This window comes from Pleurodeles waltl, chromosome 11 (genome assembly GCF_031143425.1).
Source record: "Pleurodeles waltl isolate 20211129_DDA chromosome 11, aPleWal1.hap1.20221129, whole genome shotgun sequence".
NCBI classification, from domain to species: domain Eukaryota; kingdom Metazoa; phylum Chordata; class Amphibia; order Caudata; family Salamandridae; genus Pleurodeles; species Pleurodeles waltl.
This window is the reverse complement of record NC_090450.1, coordinates 66,858,317-66,880,314: the sequence shown is the minus strand read 5'-3', so window position 1 is coordinate 66,880,314 and position 21,998 is coordinate 66,858,317. Positions and strand designations below refer to the sequence as shown.

General features: G+C 39.9%; 1 protein-coding gene across 5 annotated transcripts in view; it reads right to left on the bottom strand.

Annotated features, from left to right (window-relative positions):
* Window positions 1-2,909: 2,909 nt before the first annotated feature.
* Window positions 2,910-21,998, bottom strand: part of KCNMB2 (potassium calcium-activated channel subfamily M regulatory beta subunit 2) — a 471,865-nt gene continuing 452,776 nt past the window's right edge. For all 5 annotated transcript variants that reach the window (XM_069213068.1, XM_069213067.1, XM_069213069.1 and 2 more), the window contains exon 5: window positions 2,910-5,081. In XM_069213068.1, the coding sequence (XP_069069169.1) occupies window positions 4,797-5,081 (285 nt within the window). In that variant the 3' untranslated portion in view covers window positions 2,910-4,796. The remainder of the gene's footprint in view (window positions 5,082-21,998) is intronic.

Sequence of the window (21,998 nt, the reverse complement as noted above, 5' to 3'; positions counted from 1 at the left end):
TCCCCAAGGATCTAAGTGCTTTGGTGGAAAGGGGATGGTGTGAACATGTTTTACAAGGAATAAATTACCGTCTATGGTATGTTAAACAGATATTAAACTCACCTTGAAATTCCATAATCTCATAAGGGACTTTGTCTTCGACCTCATTCTTATACATGGTTTGGCAAGTCCTAGGTTACTTACAATATAATTATATGGTACAACCAGAGTACTTTAACTCATATCTCAAACTATGGTCTTGCATGTTTGACTACTGTATGACACAGTCCTCTCCAGAGGAGGCTAGTTTCCAATGCCATCAGCATCAGATAGACAATAAATATTATGCATGGGATGTTGTTTCTCTCACAGACAAACCGTTGTCGTTAGATAATCTTGATGGGTGGCAAATTTCTACCTTTAAAGAAAACATCTGTAAGTCTATATAACTTTAGAAACGTTGTCCCCCATATCTGGGAAGCCGCATCATGAGGAAAGGCAGGGAGCAGTGGAAGATGATTCCAGAGGTAAGAGGTGGAAGAATTAGCAATAACTGATAGTCTCTTAGGTGGCTTAGTGTCTGATTTAAATATTAGTCTGTCAACTGATGGGGGTGCCACCTGCCAAATTTAGAAATGTCAACTGGCCCAGCAGACATTTCTAGCATTGGCTGGAACCGCCATCATGGCAGTTCCTGGCGATGCATGGTAAGTTTGACGAACGGCTCTGTCAACATGATGGGGCCGTTTATATAAAAAAGCAATGGCCCCCTCACCATTTGCATATTCCGTAGTGGGGGAAGGTTTGAACACAGTTTCTTCCTGGTGGTGATGGGTATTGAAAATCAGCTCTATCTTTGCCCATCTAAATTATGGGTGTGGACATACAGCCAAACCTCTGACTGCCCTTACTCTGTTGGAGGGGGTTTGTCTCCACCGTCATCAATCCTATGGTTTGCCCGATTCTATATCAGGTGGTTGGACCATCAAGTTGGAGGGGCGGACTGCATCACCGTTTGGCCAACATTTCAATCAGCCCCTTAGTTGCTTTAATTCAATGACAGCAAGTGTTGGGTAGCAAGGACAGTCTGTGAAACCCTGAACGGACGAGGGATGCCCACACTGAAGGTACAATTTTGGTTGTCTGGAGCATTCCACAACTGGACCTTGGATTTCTAAATGTGAGATGCCAGTGTGTAGGAGTGCATTTCAAAGGTGTGATTTGATTAAAATTCCACATGGTTATGGGGATGAGTGCATCTCAACTTTAATATTTAGGTTTAGGCTGATATTACAGCTGTTTTCCAATGCCTTTGCTACTACTGTTCGCTACTACTGTTCTGAAAGAGTAGGCTTCAGAGGACTAAACATCTCACACCTCATGTTATGGGCAAGCTAATGTATTATTCTGCCCACAAGAAGTAGCTTTGGTTGCAATGCATAAGGTATGTTTGATGTCTGAAGAGTACATTCAATCATCATACGTTTTGCCAAGTTTAACCGCTTACTACACACATGAATTCTATACAAAATGCAATGACCGCAGCAAGCATATTTTATGCATTTGTCAGGACTTGAGTGTGATCCTGGCCTTATTATGGCTGCCTTAATGGCTTTTTGCTTTTGTTGATCAGGTCAAAATGACCCCAAGATGCCTGTTCAAGGTCTTGTGAGATCAACAACTAAAGCCTCCATCTTGTAAAACTTTAAGTGGTCCTCCTGAAGTCAGGCCATCCTGACCTGAGACTGAAACCCCACTTGCAGCCCACTTCTTTACATTTCAGACAACAAGCGGCTTTCTTGCTGGGTCTGATGCCCCCCACCTTTTCTCCTTCTGGTGGTAGACTGCTCACTTTAAATTTCACACTGCCAATGGGTCACTGTCCCTGCTGCCACTTTCTTTTTTGCCGCCTGGGGCTGGGCCACACACAGCTTCTGACTGACCTATAGGGCAATCAGGCTTTACCTGATGGGCTAGTCTGACAGATCAGTGTGAGGCCAGTTTTGTAGCAGTTTGTTTGCCTTTTTATGGTTTCTCTGGCCACTTTTAACAATTGATTTCGCTGATATTACCACAATCATTGCCTGTAGCAAACACAAATGAATGAAGTCTCCCATACCTCGCAAACTACCTCTATAGCGTGTCCTCCAAGTTCAAAACTGGCCAGATTTGCAGATGTGGGCCACACGTTTTAGCTATCTGATTCACTTATGGGGACTACTTTTATTTTGGCACCTTGGATTATTTTTTGTGCCAGTCCGACCCTGGCCACATAGATATGTCACTCTCCTTGCATTTGTATCTTACAGGCCATAAACAGACAGTGTTACACTTCAGGTCAAGATCCTGCAAGAATCGTTAATGCAGAAGATGGAAGCACTATCTTACCTTAAGAATGGGAAAATTGTATTGTGGAACATAATACTGCCCTAATGTGTGTGCATTTAAAAATAAATACTATTTTTCCTTTTATATTTGATTTCTTTGATCCTGCATTTCAAAATACACCATTCACTCTTTAATACATGCATGTGCTTAAATGTTAGGTTCATATGTTCATAGTTATGTTTGTCTTTCTTTCAGAGTTTTTTCATTCCACTCGTAAGCAAACATTAAAGACAATAGATCTGTCTTTAATGCACTAATGTATAAAAACACAATTTCCTCTTTTCAGTCTTTGCTTTCATACATTAGCACATTAAATACATAATTATTGTATTTGCAAAGATTAGTTTCTTTTGAAAACAGGACTTTGCATCATGACATTTGGTTTTGCACAGGAAACATTTGTGCAGTCTCCTTTCTTTTAGGAAACTTTACACAATTTATTTAAAAAAAAAAAAAAGAAAAACCTAAAACAGTATAAGAGAAGTTGACAAGACCATAGACACAATTACTGTCAAAACAAGCAGTTCTGATTGAAAAAAATATTGAAATCTTGAAGATTTATTTGATAAGCTGTAAAACTGCTATTACATACTTGGAAGCCTGGTTACATCCCAGGCGTTATTCTGTCCAGGAAGTTCATTTGATTAATCAGTCTGTAAATTCATTTTACAGTCCGAATGAGGCTCTCAGGATCTGTGAAGTCTTGGACCATCATAACATTCTCAACTTCACCAAATGAAAAGGTGATTAAATAGTACATGTGGAGGAACAAGAAAAAAACTAAACTTTTTGTCATCTGGAAACCATGGTTTTTGCTTCAAGGATTATGGCAACGTTCACTTTGAGTAGATAAAACAAAATGAGTGGGGCACTCCGCGAGACTTCCTAAAAATGTTCCTCCTTTTTAAGTGCAAGATGTGAAATCTCCAGAATATCTGTAAAATGTAACTTAAAGCAGAATTTAACATATTCATAAGGTTTACAAAAAACAGAATTGTAATCCCTCTACGGCGGTTGTGTCCATAGTAGACAAGGTAATGTAGCCATCGACAATTGATGTTCTCAGTTTCTCATTGGACGATCACCTTCGATCCCACCACCCCTATGACTTTACATTATTCAGCAGCCCTGCACACTGAGTAAGATCATAATGTGTATAAAAGTTCATATTCCCGATTATTTCCATGAGTCTTATATACAGCAGCAATGGGTTTCAGTCGGATGACGCAACACCAAAGGTCTGATCAGGTTGAGGACCACACATTGAAGCTTCTTGGGGACAGACATTGCTCTGCATCAATTGATGCTATGTCCTTATCCAGATAGAAGTGTTATACATTGCTACGATGCTCGCTGTCCGTTGTATAAAAGAAAAAACACTTAAAACTACAATACTCGATTATATACCGGAGAGCTTTATAATCCAGTAAAAAATAGAAAACTTTGTAAGTAAAAAAAAGGAAAAAAAACATAGCTGACAGTGTTCTTTTTCTTCTTTACAGTGATATGGTAGGACTAAAGGACAAATGTTATACTGAATAAATAATAGCACTCTGGTCCCATCTCTCTTCGACTGTGTAGGGCTCAGTTTGATTCATAAATTAAATGTTTTTGGCTATAGCTTTAGTAAACAATATGTAAGGAAATATATTGCAAATGCTTTAAAGACATTTCCTTTTAAATCAATATGTGGCAGTGGCAATGTATTTATTTTCTGTGTTTCAAATTGCAATCGATATTTTTTATATTGTACTAGATCTTTTCTTTTCTTTTCTTTCTTACTTTCTTTCTCCCACGTGTCCTCATTGTCTAACATCCTTCCTTCTTTGCTTTCTTCCTACCCTCCCTCCCATCCCCCTTCCCTTCGCCCCTTTCACCTTTCATTCTTTTCCTCATTGGTTGGCCCAACCTTTATCTTTTTTTCCCTTCATTCCTTTCGTTTTCCCATCCTTCCTTGTAAAGTGCATTTTTTTATTAGACGACAGAGTTATATCAGTAGGGCGGATGGATGGCACCACATGTGCAGCACCGCTGCCCCATAATTGTGAGGCAGCGCCCCTGTCTTCGAACAGTGGCACAGCTCGTGCAATCCCTCGAAGGAAAGACCACAGTATTCTGTCCAGCAGGCCAGGAACAGAGGCTGTCACTGCATTCAGTGAAAATAATCATGGCAAACCGAGCCCAAGAGTGGCTAAAACACAAATTAGTACTAGTTTCCGCAAGAAACAATATCATGAAAACAAGTATCAGTTTCTTCTGCATAATAATGACATCATGTTTGCATAAAGAACAGCTTTTGCAATTATTGCTCTACTTATAAGAATAAAAATATTTTAAGGAACTTAGAAACAGACTTGCACATTACATACTTAAGGTTCTTTGGTGAAGAATGAAAAAACAGTATTTTGTTGGAAATCAATAAGTTTGTTTTATCTGTTGATCCGCTGGACTCTTTCGGAGAGGAAGGAGAGGTACTGCGTCAACTTCACCATGGCGACGATGGCGACCCCGCCAATCATCGTGCAGGCAGGCCAAAAGAGCGAATGGAACAACACATTTGAGCTGTAAAGTTTGGTGAGGATGACATTCTTCTGAACTCCTTCCGGGTCATAAAAACAAGGGAAGTGTTGGTATTTTCTGAAGTTCTCTATGATAATATTCACAAGTGACATGGATTCCTCATAGTTCTTTCCACACTTGGGTATATAAGAGCACTGCAAGAAATAGAAGAAAATGTAAGAATTATACACAGAGCATCATTTCCTTAAGATAATTGCAAACATAAAGTACAGGGATGGCAGGGAGGCCTTGGTTTTCATTAGCAAAAACAGATTTCTAGTTCCACTGGTTCTAATTGAGATTCTCAGCACTTTACATCTCTTAAAGGCAAATTACTCAGAGATATGCATCCTCTGGGAAGAGCCTGTTTTCCATTTGTAGCCTGACAAAGAGTGAAGCTCACTTGTGGTGCTTGAGAATAAAAACATTCTTTGCACTCAGAATTAACACATGTACTACAGACACAGCTGGTCCCATAAGATTGCGCCGAAAGCCAGTGTTGACTTACAATGTGTTTCAAAGAATTGCACCACAAAGGACTTTGGGCCAGATGTAGGTAAGTCACAAATTGCGACTTGCAATTTGCGAGTCATAGCGACTCGCAAATTGCAACTCGCAATTCGCGATGCAGAAAGGTGTCTCAGACACCTTCTGCGACTCGCTATGGGGTCCCAAAGACCCACCTCATAAATATTTATGAGGTGAGTCGCAGTTTGCGACCCCATAGCGAGTCTAGGCACTCACGGGGATGGTGGCCTGCTGGAGACAGCAGACCACCATGTCCATGACTGCTTTTCAATAAAGCAGTTTTTTTTTTCTCTTTGCAGCCCGTTTTCCTTAAAGGAAAACGAGCTGCAAATAAAAAAAATACCGAAACCTTTTTGTTTAGTTTTTTTTCAGAGTAGGCAGTGGTCCATAGGACCACTGCCTGCTCTGAAAAAATAATTTTGTGAGCATTCACAAAGGGGAAGGGGTCCCATGGGGACCCCTTCCCGCTTGCAAATTAGTTACCATCCACTTGAAGTGGATGGTAACTGCGAGTTGATTTGAGACCGCTTTCGCGGTCACAAATCAACTCTACATCGCGGTGCGAATTGCAAATAGGAAGGGAACACCCCTTCCTATTTGCGATTCGGAAACACATTTTGCGAGTCGGTAACGACTCGCAAAATGTGTTTCTGCATCGCGTGAGGCCTTTTGCGCCTCGCAAACGGCATTTTTAGCCGTTGGCGAGGCCCAAAAGGCTACCTACATCTGTCCCCTAGTTTCAGGATTTCTTGGTTTGTATTTTTTCTGTCAGGTTTTATGTGTTGAAAGGCCTCTTGCCTCTTTGCATTCATTTGAAATCAAAGTTCATTCACAATAAGTTTCATTTACTTATTTTTAGTTGTGGAATTATTTGTAAAGAAGCACCATTGCAGACTGGGATCTATGATGAAGCCCTATCACAAGCAAACAGCCGACAGGTATGGCCGAAGGGGAAAGAGAGAAAGAAGGAATAAAGCTGTAGGGGGGAACTCAGCAATAACAACAAAAACAATAATACTAATAATAAATATAATAAATGTTATAATAATAATAACAACGATAACAGTAGTAATACAATAATATTAATAATTATTATTATTATTAAAATACTACCACTATTACTACTACTACTACTACTAATAATAATAATGATAATGTTTGAAGTGCACATCAGGTCCCTTTCTCCTGCCCTGGCTCCAGACTCACTGCAGGGGGTTATACAGTCCTTTGTGTGGGGACATGACACTGCCTATCGAGGCGTAAGTGCCAGCTCCTCCCATCCATCTTGCAAAGGATGGCCCATTAGGATGTTGATGGCCCATCAGTCACACCTAAGAGTCCCTTGTTGGTGGTTGTGTAGAGGGAATGCACAACCCTAAATGTCACCCTAACTCAGCCCAGCCAGACACTGCAGGCACCCAGGACTAATAGCAGGAAAATGGCCGCTTTCTAAAGGTGGCATTTTTTTAATTGTAACAATAAATCAGATTTTACCATTAAAAGAGGATTTAATATTCTGGTTCCATAGGTAACAAACAGGACGTGCACTCTTTCTCAATTTGGAATTATAGCTTATTACATCTAAAAAGGAATTTGCAATGTTAATCTATGATAGAGGTAGGCCTCAAAGTAGTGAAAAATTAATTTGGGAGATTTTCACACCATGACATGTAAAAATTAAAAGTACACGTCCTACCTTTTAGTTACATAGCACTCTGCCCTATGGACTACCTAGGGCCTACCTTATGGGTGACTTATATGTAATTAAAAGGGAGTTTAAGGCTTGGCAAGGCGTTTTAAATGCAAGTCGGCATGGCCCTGAAAACTGCACACTCAGGCTCTGCAATGGCATGTTTAAGGGCTCCTTGACTGGGTGGAACAATCAGTGCAGATGTCCCACTAGTAGCATTTGATTTACAGGCCCTGGCCACATGTGGTGACCTTTAGTAGTAACTTATTTGTAAATTAAATATGTACATTCACTTTAGCACTGGTCAGCAGTGATAAAATGCTCAGTGCCCTAATGCCAACAAAAATAAATCAGCAAAAATGTGAGGCAAGCAGGCAAAGAGTTTGGGGAAGATCACCCTGAGGCTGTCAGGTCTAAATAATAATAATAATAATAATAATAATAATAATAATAACAATAATGATAATGTTAGAAAATGGGTTTCTGGTTGGCATAGGTATGCACCCTGTCAATGCAGGAACCACAATACTAGTCAGGGTAAGTCAGATACACACCCTACATTAACCTTTGCTGGCCCTCTGGTAGATTGGCACAGAGCAGTCAGTCTTAACTTAAGAGGCTATGTGTAAAGTATTTGTACAACACTTCAAATCGAAACACAGTGAAAACACCAACCTGTTTTCTAGATAGGCCTAAATTCAGATTTTTTTAAAGTGTCTAGTTATATCCTAATGCTTCTTCAGGCCCTGAAAGCACACACCTTCTCCTGTCATCTCTCCTATTCAATCAATGCAAGTGGTCACAGGTGGTGGGCACCACCACTCATCTTTGGGTTCTGAGACTTATTTTTCATCATCATATTTTGACCCTATTTTGACCCAGAGCAGGAGAGAGAGAAGGATTAAAAAGGGAAAAGGGACCAAGATAGAAAATCATTGACAAAGGGTGAAATAAGGGATGTGAAAAACCTGCAAGAGTCAGATAAAGAAACAGAATGTGTAGGATGCTGGAAGAGGCATGAAGTGGAATCAAAACTAGAGGTCCTTTGTATTCAGTAGTGGCAGTGGGCTCCTTAGATAAACTTTGAGCCCTTACACTTATTTTTTAACAAATTCCACTAGCTGGTAAATGACTGGGGGTGCAGGACTGACTATTGAGCACTGCATACCTTTCATATTTGGACAGTCCAAAACTATAACAAAGGTCTATAGAAACAAAGCTAAAATTCTTACAAGTGACAAACTTATAACACAGCTAAAGAAATGATCTTATCTCATATGTGGAGGCAGTGAACAGCACATTAGTCAAATACACAGAATGGTCTGCCAACGTCTAGTGAGTAAATATGTAACAGACAAACAACCTCATTCAGAATATGGAGAGAAATGAAAATTCTGCAATTTCTGGAGGAAACTTGAAATATGGAGCACAAATCACTGGCAGAAAATCCCACACTGTTTCCTCCAGAAATTGGAGGATTTTCAGAACCTTAAAACCCTAAATAATGCCCAAACTGCCATCCTCCTTTTTCTACTTAGCAGGTTGCTCTGCAGAAACAAACTACAACAGAGGCACCTTTTTCCTTAGTTTTCTTATTTCCATATTGCAGGTCATTAGTGTATCAAGCACACCACGTCAATATGTTTGAAAACCAGCTGTCCTTCAATAGCATTCTAGATTATATGATTAATGTGCTTCTGTATCATTGGTCTTATGTCTAATGATGCTTATTAACTGCCAAATATAAGAATGGCTCTGGAGGGAGAGGGAGAACACCTAGCATTTGTGATCTTTATCTCCACGTTGACATACAGTTTTTTGGGGGGATGATAAGAAAAATAGAATAAACTACCCCAAAATGTATGTATTAAAGATTACGCCAGTGTTTATTATTGGTGATACTAAGAACCACTTTTTGGAATTCAGCTACCTCATTGCACAATATGAAAGCTTCACTGCATTACAGAGTCCAGAACCTCTGAGGCTGGGGTGAAAATGTACTCTTCCACTTCAGAGGACACCCATAAATAAATAAGGGAGCCAGGGCTAGGAAGAGATGCCTTGGTCTGACGTATGCACTAAATAAGCCAGAAATCACTTATCTCTACTATGTACCAATTCACAAATAAGGATACATGTAACACATGCACAACTACTAAACAATGTGTATAACTTCCACATCCTTAAACAATCAATCAATTAGATGAAACAAGCATTCCAAAGAGCATGGCAAGAAAATGCATCCTTAGTCAAGCTAATACCCAATCAATCAGCCCTTTAGGTGCACTCATACATATTTCTTAAATGAGAGACCGGCAGCCACCAGGAAAGATGAATGTTTGCTGCTCCCAAAGCGCTATTCACATTCCTATGCCTCCCTTAGCTTGGCATATAACAACACATGTCAGACCATCAAATACCATTCCACCGCTGCCTTTCTGTTACATGAAACACGTGGGATGTATCAGAGCAGTCTCCCCACACCACCAGCATCAGAGCCCATTTTTTCATTGCTCTGACATCAAAGCGATGATTAATGAGATTTCAAAAGATTTGTTTAAGAAAATGGCTCAATGGAAGCCTTGCAGATCAACCTTTTTTAATAGATGGGAGGTCCCAGAATCTCTGGTAGGCTACTAACTTGTGTGTATTTATTAGGGACACAATATAGCAAGCTTCTTTCTAATGTGCAACTAATCTTATTAAATGGAGGCTTTGCTTATAATCCTGCTGGTCTTGTTTGATCTGAGTGGCTGTCTTCAATAATTTGAACACGCACCACTTCCTGGAATCTGTCACACATGTGACGTGTGCAATCCTGGGATATAAAACACTCTGGACGCACGAAAGGCAAGAATTGTTTTAAGGTGCCACCTGTAGTTTGAACTTCCTAAACACCGTTGTGGGTAAAGGCCTATGAAATCTGTTTGCTAAAAAACAACATAATTATCCTTTAATTTACTAATAGCTTTACTGAATTACCACTATAGTTTCTTTTTAATAGTCTTTATCCGTTTGTGGGCTCTATGACTCTATTGTTAACCCAGGCTATTATGGCAGTCCTTTCACTAAGGGTATTCTGAAGTCTGTGTTAAGTCTGCTTGATAGGGTCTGGTAAATAAAAGTTCTTTATTTTTTTCATAGACGACCTTTGCATGAAATTGCATATTTTGCATCTGCAGTGAACTTTTGTGGTGCCAAGTGAACAACCAAAATTATTGCATCTTAAGGGTGAACCGCAAAAACACTTTTGACTAGCGCCTTTCCATGTCCCTGGTGGTAACCTAGAACAGTGTTTGGTGCAAACAGCCTTTTCCAACATTTTGTGTGAGTAGACACTGAAGGAGGAAATGTGTGACAGGAATATTTGTGTGTATTAGTTGTGTGGTATTTTGCGTTCTGTTGTTTTTGTGGTGTTGTGTTTTTGTTGTATTGTGGTTGCATAACATTTCACATTGTTGCTCTCTGTTATGTTTTTATTGTGTTGTTTATTTGTGGGTATTATTGTGTTATGTTATATTGCTTATTTCGCATGTCAACAAATGCTGCTACATTTCCAGCCAAAAGCAGCACAAGTCTTCAGTTTAAAGTTCCTGTGACAAGCAATCACTTACCACAGTGTACAATGGCAAAACAGTGCCGAACAAGCTCTTCAACTATTTTAGACACAAGGCTGACCAAAACTGTGACATAAACCCTGGGCCTTATCACATTATATTTTGTAAGTTTGCGCCGCTTTTGCATAAAAAATTACGCAAATGCAGTGCTAAAAAAGTATAAATATGGGCCAAAGTGAGCATTGGGAGCGCTAAATTAAGACACAGTCTCTGCTACAGTTCTGGCCTGACTGATGTCTTTAACAGTTTAAGAGTTCCAGCAGTTCTATTTTCAACCACGCACCTTAGGGAATGATAAATAATTGCTTGTTACAGGAACTTTGAAGGCATGTGCTGCTACTGGCTGGTAGTGTAGCAGCATTTGTTGACATATCTAAAGTAAACATCTGAACATAACACAATCGCATACGCAAAGCAACATAACAAAATTAAAACAAAATGGTACATCACAACTAAACAATTAAAACAGAAATCAACCCTGAAACTGCAGTACAATACAACAAAATCACCTTGCAATAATGCAGCAAAAGTACACTGCAGCACAAAAACAACTGAATATATCCCCACCGCAACAAAATCCCACACAACAATAATGCTCCGCTGTTTGAGTCACACAACAAACCTTCAGGCTATTATTTCAATTATATAGTGGCAAAAGTTGTTTAGATCAAGTACTGCCTTAACTTTGCTCCAAGGTTAAGAAATAGCATCTGGCAAAAATGTCTAATGATCCCACCACACATTTTAAATTAGCTCTCACTTTATGTGTCACAGCCCCTAGTGTGACACCCCTGTGCCTGCGGAGGAGGACGATTGTGGCACAGGATGTCAAAAGTCTCCCTGTAAATTGTTAATATGTGAAGTAGAAGATGAAGAGATGTTTTATATTTCAAAGGGTTTTGGGGCTAGATAAAAGTGTGGGAGAAGTGCAAGACACTAGGCACATTTTCTTCCACACTGGCTTTGCTGTCTATAAGGACACTGTGAAACTCTAGTGGAAAACATCCTTTTGAGGGAATGCGTGCTGGTAATATTCTGTTTGTTGTTTCTAACTATCTATAGCTGCAATTTGAAAAGTCATACATTTGTGATAAATTAATATTTTGTACTTATATCCATGAAAACAATGATCACTAAAACATTTTAGTAATGAAAACTAACATTGCAGTGGGATAAATTCTGTTCATTAGGACTCCTGAGCAACTTGAAGATTGTTCAGGTCAAGACCCTTTCTGTGGTTGGCATGCCTGTCAGTGACTGGTATAGACTACTTCCATGCTTTCTCCATATCCTTGCATGATTGCAGCATTTAATGATTTTTTCTCCATGCTGAAAGGCATATCTCTATATATATTTGTGACGGAGACTGTCCTGGTGAAACAGTTTTACAAATTGCAGACGATCTATACACAATTCTAGAAATACATTTCAGATAGACAGTGAATTTGAGGCTCAAATCAATATCCACCAGCAGACAAAGCTTTGCAGTGCATTACTTAGAGAAAATTGATGTAATCATAAACTATAATCTTCCCACTGAAGACGAGCTGCACCCAGCAGTATGGCCAGTAATGCTTTAACTCATTCAAAAATGCAAATCATTTTCCACATTCACCTATAAATCTAAAATACCATATACCTTTAGTATGCACACCCTTTTATTTGGATGTTGGTAGCATGTCTTTCAGTAGAAAGTGCTGGTAGCGTTCTCTCAATAATACTATACTTGAGTGATGTGCTTGAGCCTATGTCATACTTTGTTATGTTGTGCTATTAGCTTACCTACTTAGAATGGCCTACTTAGTTATACATTTAGAGCCCCTGATGCGATGAAGCCATGAACAAATGTTCTAGGCATATTTCACATAACAGAGGTCAATATATCAGCTACACCACTATTATTCTTTATCCAGTGAACTTGTAGACGTATTGCAATGCTGTAGTTTCGTAAATGTGCCTTTATATTGACAAAGAGTTTAACTAACTTCATGATAGTGTAAACATGCTTGGGCCTGTTTTTTTATTACACAGTCAGCAGTGTGAATGGGCACTGCCTGACCTGGTCTCGACCCAGTCATTAGATGAGTGGCTGACTGAACTTTAAAAATTGCCCAGAGTGATTGTCTTGCTTTTATGGTGAACTGGCAAGTAGAATTCTTTGGCCAAACCTGGTGACAAATTCTTAAACAAGCACAAACCTGAGGGATTGAGTTTATGCACAGAGGTGTTCTATTTGAAAATAGTGTCACATATCCATGCACAGTTTTCTCATCAATAATTGCATTGCAAATGTTGCAGTGATATTATAATTGATGTCATAGATGTCATAAGTGATATGATATGTGGGGTAATTAGCAGTGTATGGCGAGGGGGTGAGTTATAGTTATCTTAGGGCATGAGTTATAGTTACATTTTTCAATGATTTTCTAGGTTTTGTTTAATGTAAAGTAATATTTTATTGCCAAGGGTAAAGCCTACCCTCTGCTGCGCATGGCTTGGGTTTGGCTGCAGGGCCTGGTCCCCTCCCTGAGATTTGCATATGCCACGGGGACCCTATCCCCAGGGGCTAATTGTATGTTAAGGGCAGGGGGAATGAGCCCTCCCTCTTTAAGCCTTGTAGCCTTGAAGAGGCCATAGGGACCCCATCCCCCATGGTCGATATTTAAATTTTGGGCAGGGTGGCATGTGGCCCCTCCCTGAGTGGGGCCCATCATGAGCAGTGTCCTGGGGAGCCCCCATCAGCATTTATTATTCACTGCTGTGACAAGGAGCACCCCATAATGCAGTAGGAAGGTATTTCCCAAATTGTGGGTTACGACCCACTAGTGGTGCACAAGCAAAGTTTTGGTGGGTTACCAAAGTCCAGGCAATAAATAAAGACACCTTTATATTCCGTATTAACCATGTCACATTTGCTGTGCTTCGTAGACAGAGGTCAAATGTCACGCTATGTCTCCTGCTGCTTATTGAACTCCTCTCACTTTTCAGTCAGAAAAAAAACAAAAATTTGAATTATGTGGCAATCCTGCTGGGGTACATGAAGTGTGAAAGGAAAGCTGGAGGATGCATTTTTTGTCCTAACACACAACAAAAAGTAGTTACCTGTATACATTCAGCAGTGAGGAAAGCAAAATGAAGCACGTTTTTTTGTAATTCTGAAGTGTGATGGAAACAAAGATTTAGTAGGATCAGAACTAATGAAGACACTTTGATTGGTGGCATAATAATAAATGTTCACATTACCATTTATGTGCAATGTAGTTTTATCCATGAAACTGTATGTCTGTGCAAATTTAGTGACAATACCAGTGGAAAGTGTGCTGTCAGCAAATATCAATGCTTTACCACACAATGCTTTATTACATTATTAATACCTGCCTCATGTCCATTAAAGCAAGATGGTTTGTGAAAGTTTGTTGTACTAAAAAGTGGGTCCAAGTTCTATAAAGTTTGGGAAGCACCACCTTAGGGCTTTTTACAATTTTATTTTCTCATCCTGGTAGTGCCTCTAAAAGAGTCAAGGGCACCACCAAACATTTTGGGCCATGACTATTATTAAACATTGCAATGTGTGAATTTATGAAATATACATTTGATTGTAATTATTGGTGATTTTTACATATCTACATATATAAAATTGGTTGAGTCCTGATCAGAAACTATAATAGTTTTTAGATTTAGTGCCTGATTTAGATGTTGGCAGTAACGGTCCCGCCGTCGACATTTCGACTGAAAACCCATCTGCTGCTGCAACCGTTCACCAGCCGTATTTAGATGTTGGCGGTCCCATAGATGAAAGCCCGCATTCGAACTACCTTCTCTGCCAAGAAAAACTAACTGCGTTGACAGCGCAATAGGGAAAAGTTGCTGGAGGCGGAACTCCAGAAACCCTTCCCTAGAAGGAGGCAGTAGATTCCATGCTGGGACAGAATGGGGTCAGTGTTTCCTAGAGCGCAGTGGATTGTGGTTGGGAGGAGGTGGTATATGATGTTGTGGAAGGTAGGCTGTCATGGGGCAATAGATTAAGGCTCAGGGATGGGGGCTACAGATGGCGTTAAGTGTCTAGTGTATGCCCTCATAAAAAGGGGAGTAGTTTATATTCCGGGGCAGAATACAATCATTTGCTCCTCGAGTACAGTGTAGCATTGTACAGAGTCCTGAAATTGTGATAGAGGGATAGAATTAAACAAAAACTGAACATTTATCTATAAAAATGAATGTAATGAGATTAAGATTTTTTAAGTGATTCAATGGACTGTTGAGATGTAAAATAGTTCATCATGCATTAAAATGCAAGCACAGCGTAGAAGGTGAAATGATTCAAGAACTATACAAGAAACAGTTAATAGCATGAGGTGAAAGAGGTAAACTCCTCTAACTGGAACCAAAGCCCACTATGTGAACTGATAGCAATAGGTCTTGCAGACAGCTGTGCTGCCAAGCCACATATAAACAGGAATGCACATAGCCCTTTAGGTATTATCAATCAATCTCACTCCTGAATGTACATTTCATTATCTATGAGAATACTTTGCTGAATTGACTTCAAGAGTGGTTGGAAAATAGGGACCTCATTGAGGAGGTGAGAGGAGGGTTAGGAGGTGGCTGCACTGAGATGAACAAAAGCACCTCATAAATACACTGGATCTACAGAACAATTGCTGATTTTGAACTTTATATACCTCCAGATGGCTTTTGAATGAGATAACATGGGTCTCGTGTGGAAGAAACTACAATATAGGGGCATAGATGTCCTCTTCTACACATGATACAAGAGCCCCATGAAGTCACAACTGAGAAAGTCTTATACAGGATTGCTTGTCAATTACCTACACCCCTTAGTGTGCACTGGGAGTTAAGAAAGGGGTTCATTGTATGATCTTCTATTTATATATAAACAATATGGACCAACCACTTCATGGATATGCCCCAGGTAAATGAGGTCCTTATGTCTGCTGCGCTTTGCAGATGATATGGCACTGAATGCCAGGAATGCTAAGACCAAGCTGTGGAGAAGGTAGGTATCTACTGCATACCTAGCATCCTAGTAATAACATACTAATGACAAATGGCCTGATTATGACCTTGGTGGATTTGTGATACTCCATCACAAATGTGACGGATATCCCGCCCGCCTTTTTACAAGTTCCACAGGATATAATGGAACTTGTAATACGGCGGACGGGATATGAGTCACATTTGTAACAGAGTATCCCATCCGCCAAGGTCGTAATCAGGCCCAAAGTATCTGAACTGAAGAAAGCAACTTCTCCTGGAGAGATCCGCTAAGCTTAGTAGGCCCATTCCTGAGTGCATCCTGCAGTACAACTATCTAGGGATCTGCTCTCCTGCTGGAGAGCACACAGCACTAAGAGCAGGGCAGTGCTGGAGCGATGTTGGTTGGTGCATTGGTCTTTGTCTCGAGATACAGTTGGTCAGTAGAAGTCATTTCACATCCATCAGTGCAACAAAGTATCCTCAGCTCTGTAATGTTTAGAAATGAGTGGACCAGGAGGAGGTCAGCCGCAGGGAGTGGTCGAAAAAAACTTCTTCCGCAGCTTACTATGTACGGGCAGAGGGACACCGATAGGAGTATAGAGTGTGGGAACTGGCATAGTGGAGAGGTGAACATAAAGTAAATCTTTCATTTTGGATTAGACTTTGACTGCATTCCAGAGCAGGTTTTCACAGGGTAGGATGCTCGTACTTAAACAAATTTGTTAGACTAATTCTCAAGTGCTTGCTGGGTTGAATTAAGAAGGGCAAGAGTGAGCCTGACTCAGGTGCCTTGTTGAAGCAATCTTTAAGGCAAACCACATCATGCTCAGGGAAGTAGCAATAGGCTTCACATAGACCAGTCATTAGTCATTAATCAAATCAACATGTTCTACTTTGAAATAAAGTCATCAGTGTGCTTAGAAGAGTAAATAGCTCAAGAGCACCTAGATGACTATACATAACAATTAAAATGGGGCATCGCCCAAAGGCAGCACTCATAGGGTGATGAACAGGAAGATGCTTGTGTTTCAGGGAGCCAAGCAATTGAGACAGTGGTGCCTACAGATCACCCCTCACCATATTCACTTACGTTGTGGTTGTATGTGGAAATATTGAAACAATTCACTACCAAAATATCATGGCAAATAGATGGAAGACCAAAATATTGAGAACGTGATTGTATATAGGTAAGTATAGATTCATTATTCCTGACTCCACATCTATGTACCTGGAACATATATATATATATTGGGCGAGTCGGCGTGCACCCCTGGTGTTCAAGAGCTGTCCGAGAACATGTGTAGGAGTTAGCAGATATATATAAATATATATATTTATTGAAGGCCAAAATATTTTGAAAGTAAGTTATGATACGTACCCTCATAAATACAAATATACAAAGTAGTTATGTGGCAGAGCATAATTAATTTATTCAGCTGTATGATAAACTCTTGATAGGATTTACAGATAAGTTATATTCTTCAAATTATACTGCTTGTTTATTTATTTATGCCCTGACCCTTAAGCGTTTAATGAGCAACTCCTGTTGTACTTACATCTGTGAGAACTTGAGGCCTACTTTTATCCTAATACACTTGTAATAATGTGTATGGGATATCCTTCACTGTTTTGACTGAGTACTCGCCTGAACAGATTGTCTTTATTGATTCAGGCCCTTGCCCTCCTATAGTCCAAACGTAACTTAGGTCGGCCATGTTAGTCTCACCAAAATGCCTGTGCCTTCTTGGATACTACCATTGGGACTCACTCCAAACAGGCATGCCTTTTAATCCCTGAAGAATATTGAAGCCGCCCTCAACCTCTACCATTAGAAGGCGACTCACAATTAATATCACATATGGCCCTCAAACTTGAGTCACCATAAATATCATATAGATCTCAAACTTGAATTATGATAAATATCACATATGGCCCTAAAACATGAGTCACAATAATATCATACATGGCCCTCAAACTTGAATCATGATAAATATCCCATATGGCCCTCAAACTTGAGTCACGATAAATACCACATATGGCCTTGAAACTTGAGTCACAATAAATATCACATATGGCCCTCAAACTTGAATCACTATAAATATCACATATGGCCCTCAAACATTCTGAATACGTATATTGCTGAATGTGATTTTTGCCATTAGGAATGTAATAAGATAACCGTATTTAAAACAACAGTGCCCTGATCCTAAACATAGCCTCACACTCTGGTCGGTCCTAACTAGCCCATCTGCTTATTGTCCCTAGCACTGTAAGCTTGCGCTCCTAGAGCACTGCTTTTCAAAATGGTGTAGTACTAGAATATTGTGGCCAGAATGTTGTCAGATATCAATATTGTGTCCTAATTTTGCCTACAAAAATATCTCTTCTTGAGGTAATAGTAGAAAATCTTCACCCAATGGGCACTATGTTTGTAAAAATGTAGGAAATATCTGAGAAGGTTTAAGGCATGGGCAAAGTGGGCAATTGCTCAAGTCCCAAGAGGTCCCCTGTGCAAGTGAACTTCCTATCTCATAACTGTCTATTTCTCCGTCTCAACCATCTCAACCTTTAAAGTATTATTCAACATTATTTGGCATTATGGGCCTTAAACTAGCAGGAAATTAAAGCTATTCTGTACAGGGGCCCCTAAAGTATGTCTTGCACGAGGCCTCCAAAATGCTTCAGATTATACTGATTGATATATTTGTCAGACTCTATATATGTGTCTCACATTCATCATTGAAGCTTTCAAAATGCAGTAGTTAGCTAAATTCGTATTTATTAGGTATCCAACAAAAATGAAATGAAAGCAAGTGATGTCAAAGCAAAGCACCCAAAATTTAAGATGCTACTAGAGTTGTGCAAGCATATATTTCCAATTCACATTACCACCTTATAAGTTTGATAATGATTCCTAAGGTGGGGCATGAAGGTGAGTGGAAAGGAATACGTTGAGTATCATTGTGAATTGGAGGAAAGCTTCATATGCTTGGTCCCATATTACTCCCAACCCCCCATCTAATTTGTAGCGTGTTCCACTTAATGCTTCCTCAGTAAGTACCCGACTGTACTAGCCTGCGGCTCATTGCTCAGCCTAAATAAGCAGCGGGTGTGCTGACATTTTTGTAACAGCACTCATTTATGATTATGTCCCCATTCGCAAATATATTTTATTATGTGATTGGATTTTTATTGCTTTCAAAGTGGGCTATTAAATGTAATAAAATAATTGACAATGAGGGACAATGAGAAGGCAATGATAAGCAGTACAATTTTATATACTAAATATTAGAACAACTTACTTTGATTGTAATGAAAACCCTTCCCTGTGCCAACCCTAATGCTTTGTTCTTTCCATGCCCCTAGTTTTTATCATAAATATAGCACTGCATTAAATACATGCTTCATTTAGCCATGTATGCTAGTTCAGAGTATCCACACTGATGTAAACCCTAGTTTCCCTTTACTACCCCCAACCCTAGAAATATTGAAGCCAGATGCAGAAACAGATAGTGAACCACACATTCCCCGCAAATAATGGGCCAATAACTACAAACTTGTAAACAGTAATACTGCTAACTGCAGCAAATACCATGTGTGCATTTGCCAAGTCAATCTGAGATTTAGACCTACTAGAACGAACTGTCTATGCTATTGGTTTTATGTCAGGTCTCAAGTGCTTCAAAAGTGTGAATCTTGATGCAAACCGGATTTATTTCAGGGAGAGGGCCTGACGGTCTTGCGTGCATTCTTAGGTTTATACTCTTTGTTATTACATTAGCGTTGAATTAGCAAACAAGAGGCTAAAAAGTGTCTGAGAACACAGGTTTACTCTAGCTATCCTTTATACAGACTCTGCAAAATTAGTGTAAAAAACTTCAATTTATAGCAACTCTTGTTTGCTCCATTCCCAATTGCTCAAGTTGCAGAAACCATTTGTCACTGCATAGTCATGCAAAGTGGCATTAAGTATTGAAGGGGTATTCACTTTCCAGTGCAAAACCTTTATTTTTGCTAGAGAAAACAGCCATTGCAACACAGAACCTGAGAATTCCATAAAGAAACTCCTGTTTCCTTTCCTAAACATGAGGTGATTCTAAAATCATCCAATCCGAATTCTAAGTAAGGAGTAAGGATGGTTTGAATAAATTCTTATGGAGATTTGTAAATGTGAGAAGGCGTCAGCATAGTGAAGACTTACATAGGAGTCTTCCAACAAAGGAAATAAGTGTTTAGCATGAAGTTTTACACTTGCAAGATAAAGAAAGCAAAGAGGTCGGTACTCCTCAAAGTCTAAGGAAAACCTGCCTTAACTCCTAACAAAGAGGACTTTAATTAAAACGAACAGAATCTTCAACTTCAATCGTATCTCTTCCCACCCCACAGGAACCAATCACCTCTTCATCCCCAGTGTGCAATTCCAACATCACCTAGATTTCTCATCCCACTGAATCTGGACAGTTACTCCAACCTTCAGCATCCCCCAGTCCTGAAATGCGAGGAATAGGAGACTTCAGCTGCTCATTAGGTCTTTATGTCTCTTGCCAAGATTTCTCTTATCAGGCCTTAGTATTAGCAAAACTAATACATATAACAATACTCTTTTTCTCTAGCTAATGACATTTTGAAACACACCTGCAAGAGAAAGAACACCTTAACCAAGCAAAATACATTTCAAAATTAAGGCCTTTAGTGAGGCTAACTTTAACTACACATTTAATGTGGATTTCCAACATATGATTATAAATGCACACATATAGCTTTGAGATCAATCACATTTACACATACAGATGGAATAACTGAACTAAAATTTCCTCCGACAATTTCAGCACCACTAGTGCCACTTTTCCAGGTTCCAGGTTTTGTTAACCACACTGGATCATTCACATGTTCCACGTGATAGATCTTTGGGAAAACTACACCTAAATAACATGTACCAAACCATCCTTTGAGCAATTTGAAATATGCATGACCATAAAAACAAATAAAACCACAGGAATAATGGGACCTTGTCCTCCCAAGAACAGAAGTCGAAGTCCTTCATATTTAAAAATATGGTCACAATAACTTCAACCAATGAATTTAGTGTTAAGGGAAGATTTGCCTCTGCTCACACATAATTTTCCTTTGTGTTGCCAATGCAGAAATGCAGGCATAACTCCTACTTCCTTATGTTTTGCTTCTTCCTCATTCCATTGCCCTTTGTACCTCTGATCCCATCCTGTTTCCTCCTTTCATCTATTGCTCTCTTCCTCTCGTCTATTAAGTTCAAAAAAGTATTCTCAACCTCAGTTAAATAACATGTTAAATTGTTTCTGTGAGCATAAGCCGTGTCTAGTGTAATTTTTGGCCCAAGAAAACTGTTAACTGTATACATTGTTTTAGAATGGAAATTACAAATTAAATACTTGAGCAAAGGAACTTCAGAAACTACCAGTTATTAATTCGAACAAGAAAATTGAAAATGTCCCTTTTCATGAAACAGATGACTACCCATAACACTATGTATAAGAGGAATATGGGGATAGATAATTCCCTCTGCGCCTGATGCAGATAACCGTGTTACAGACATAACAGGCTTTTGCATCCATAGTCTCACCATAGTCAAGCATTTGAAGAATTATCTCCTCCAGATGCCCCTATATGCAAAGATTTATAATCTAGTGCTTGGAAGCTATTATCTATAGGACTTAGGGTTTTGGGTAGCACTAGACTGAAGCTCAACTACTGTGGAATATGGCAGTGAAGATAATCCAACAAGGAGTACAATTAGTACTGCAATTACAGCAAACAACACCCTTTCTAATTAATACCTACGTCTATTTGTGTTATTAGTTTCCATGACATCTGTAGGCTCAGACCGTTGAGTAGAAATTAGCAGCAAACAGAGGGGGTCATTCTAACCCTGGCGGTCCAAGACCGCCAGGGCTAAAATGACGGGGGCACCGCCAACAGGCTGGCGGTGCCCCGCTGGGCATTCTGACCGCCGCGGTTTGACCGCGGTCAGAAGTGGAAAACCGGCGGTCTCCTGCCGGTTTTCCGCTGCCCATTTGAATCCTCCGAGCTGCGCCGCCATGGGGATTCTGACAGCCCATACCGCCATCCTGTTCCTGGCGGTTCGCCCGCCAGGAACAGGATGGCGGTATGGGTTGTCGTGGGGCCCCTGGGGGCCCCTGCAGTGCCCATGCCAATGGCATGGGCACTGTAGGGGCCCCCGTAAGAGGGCCCCACAAAGAATT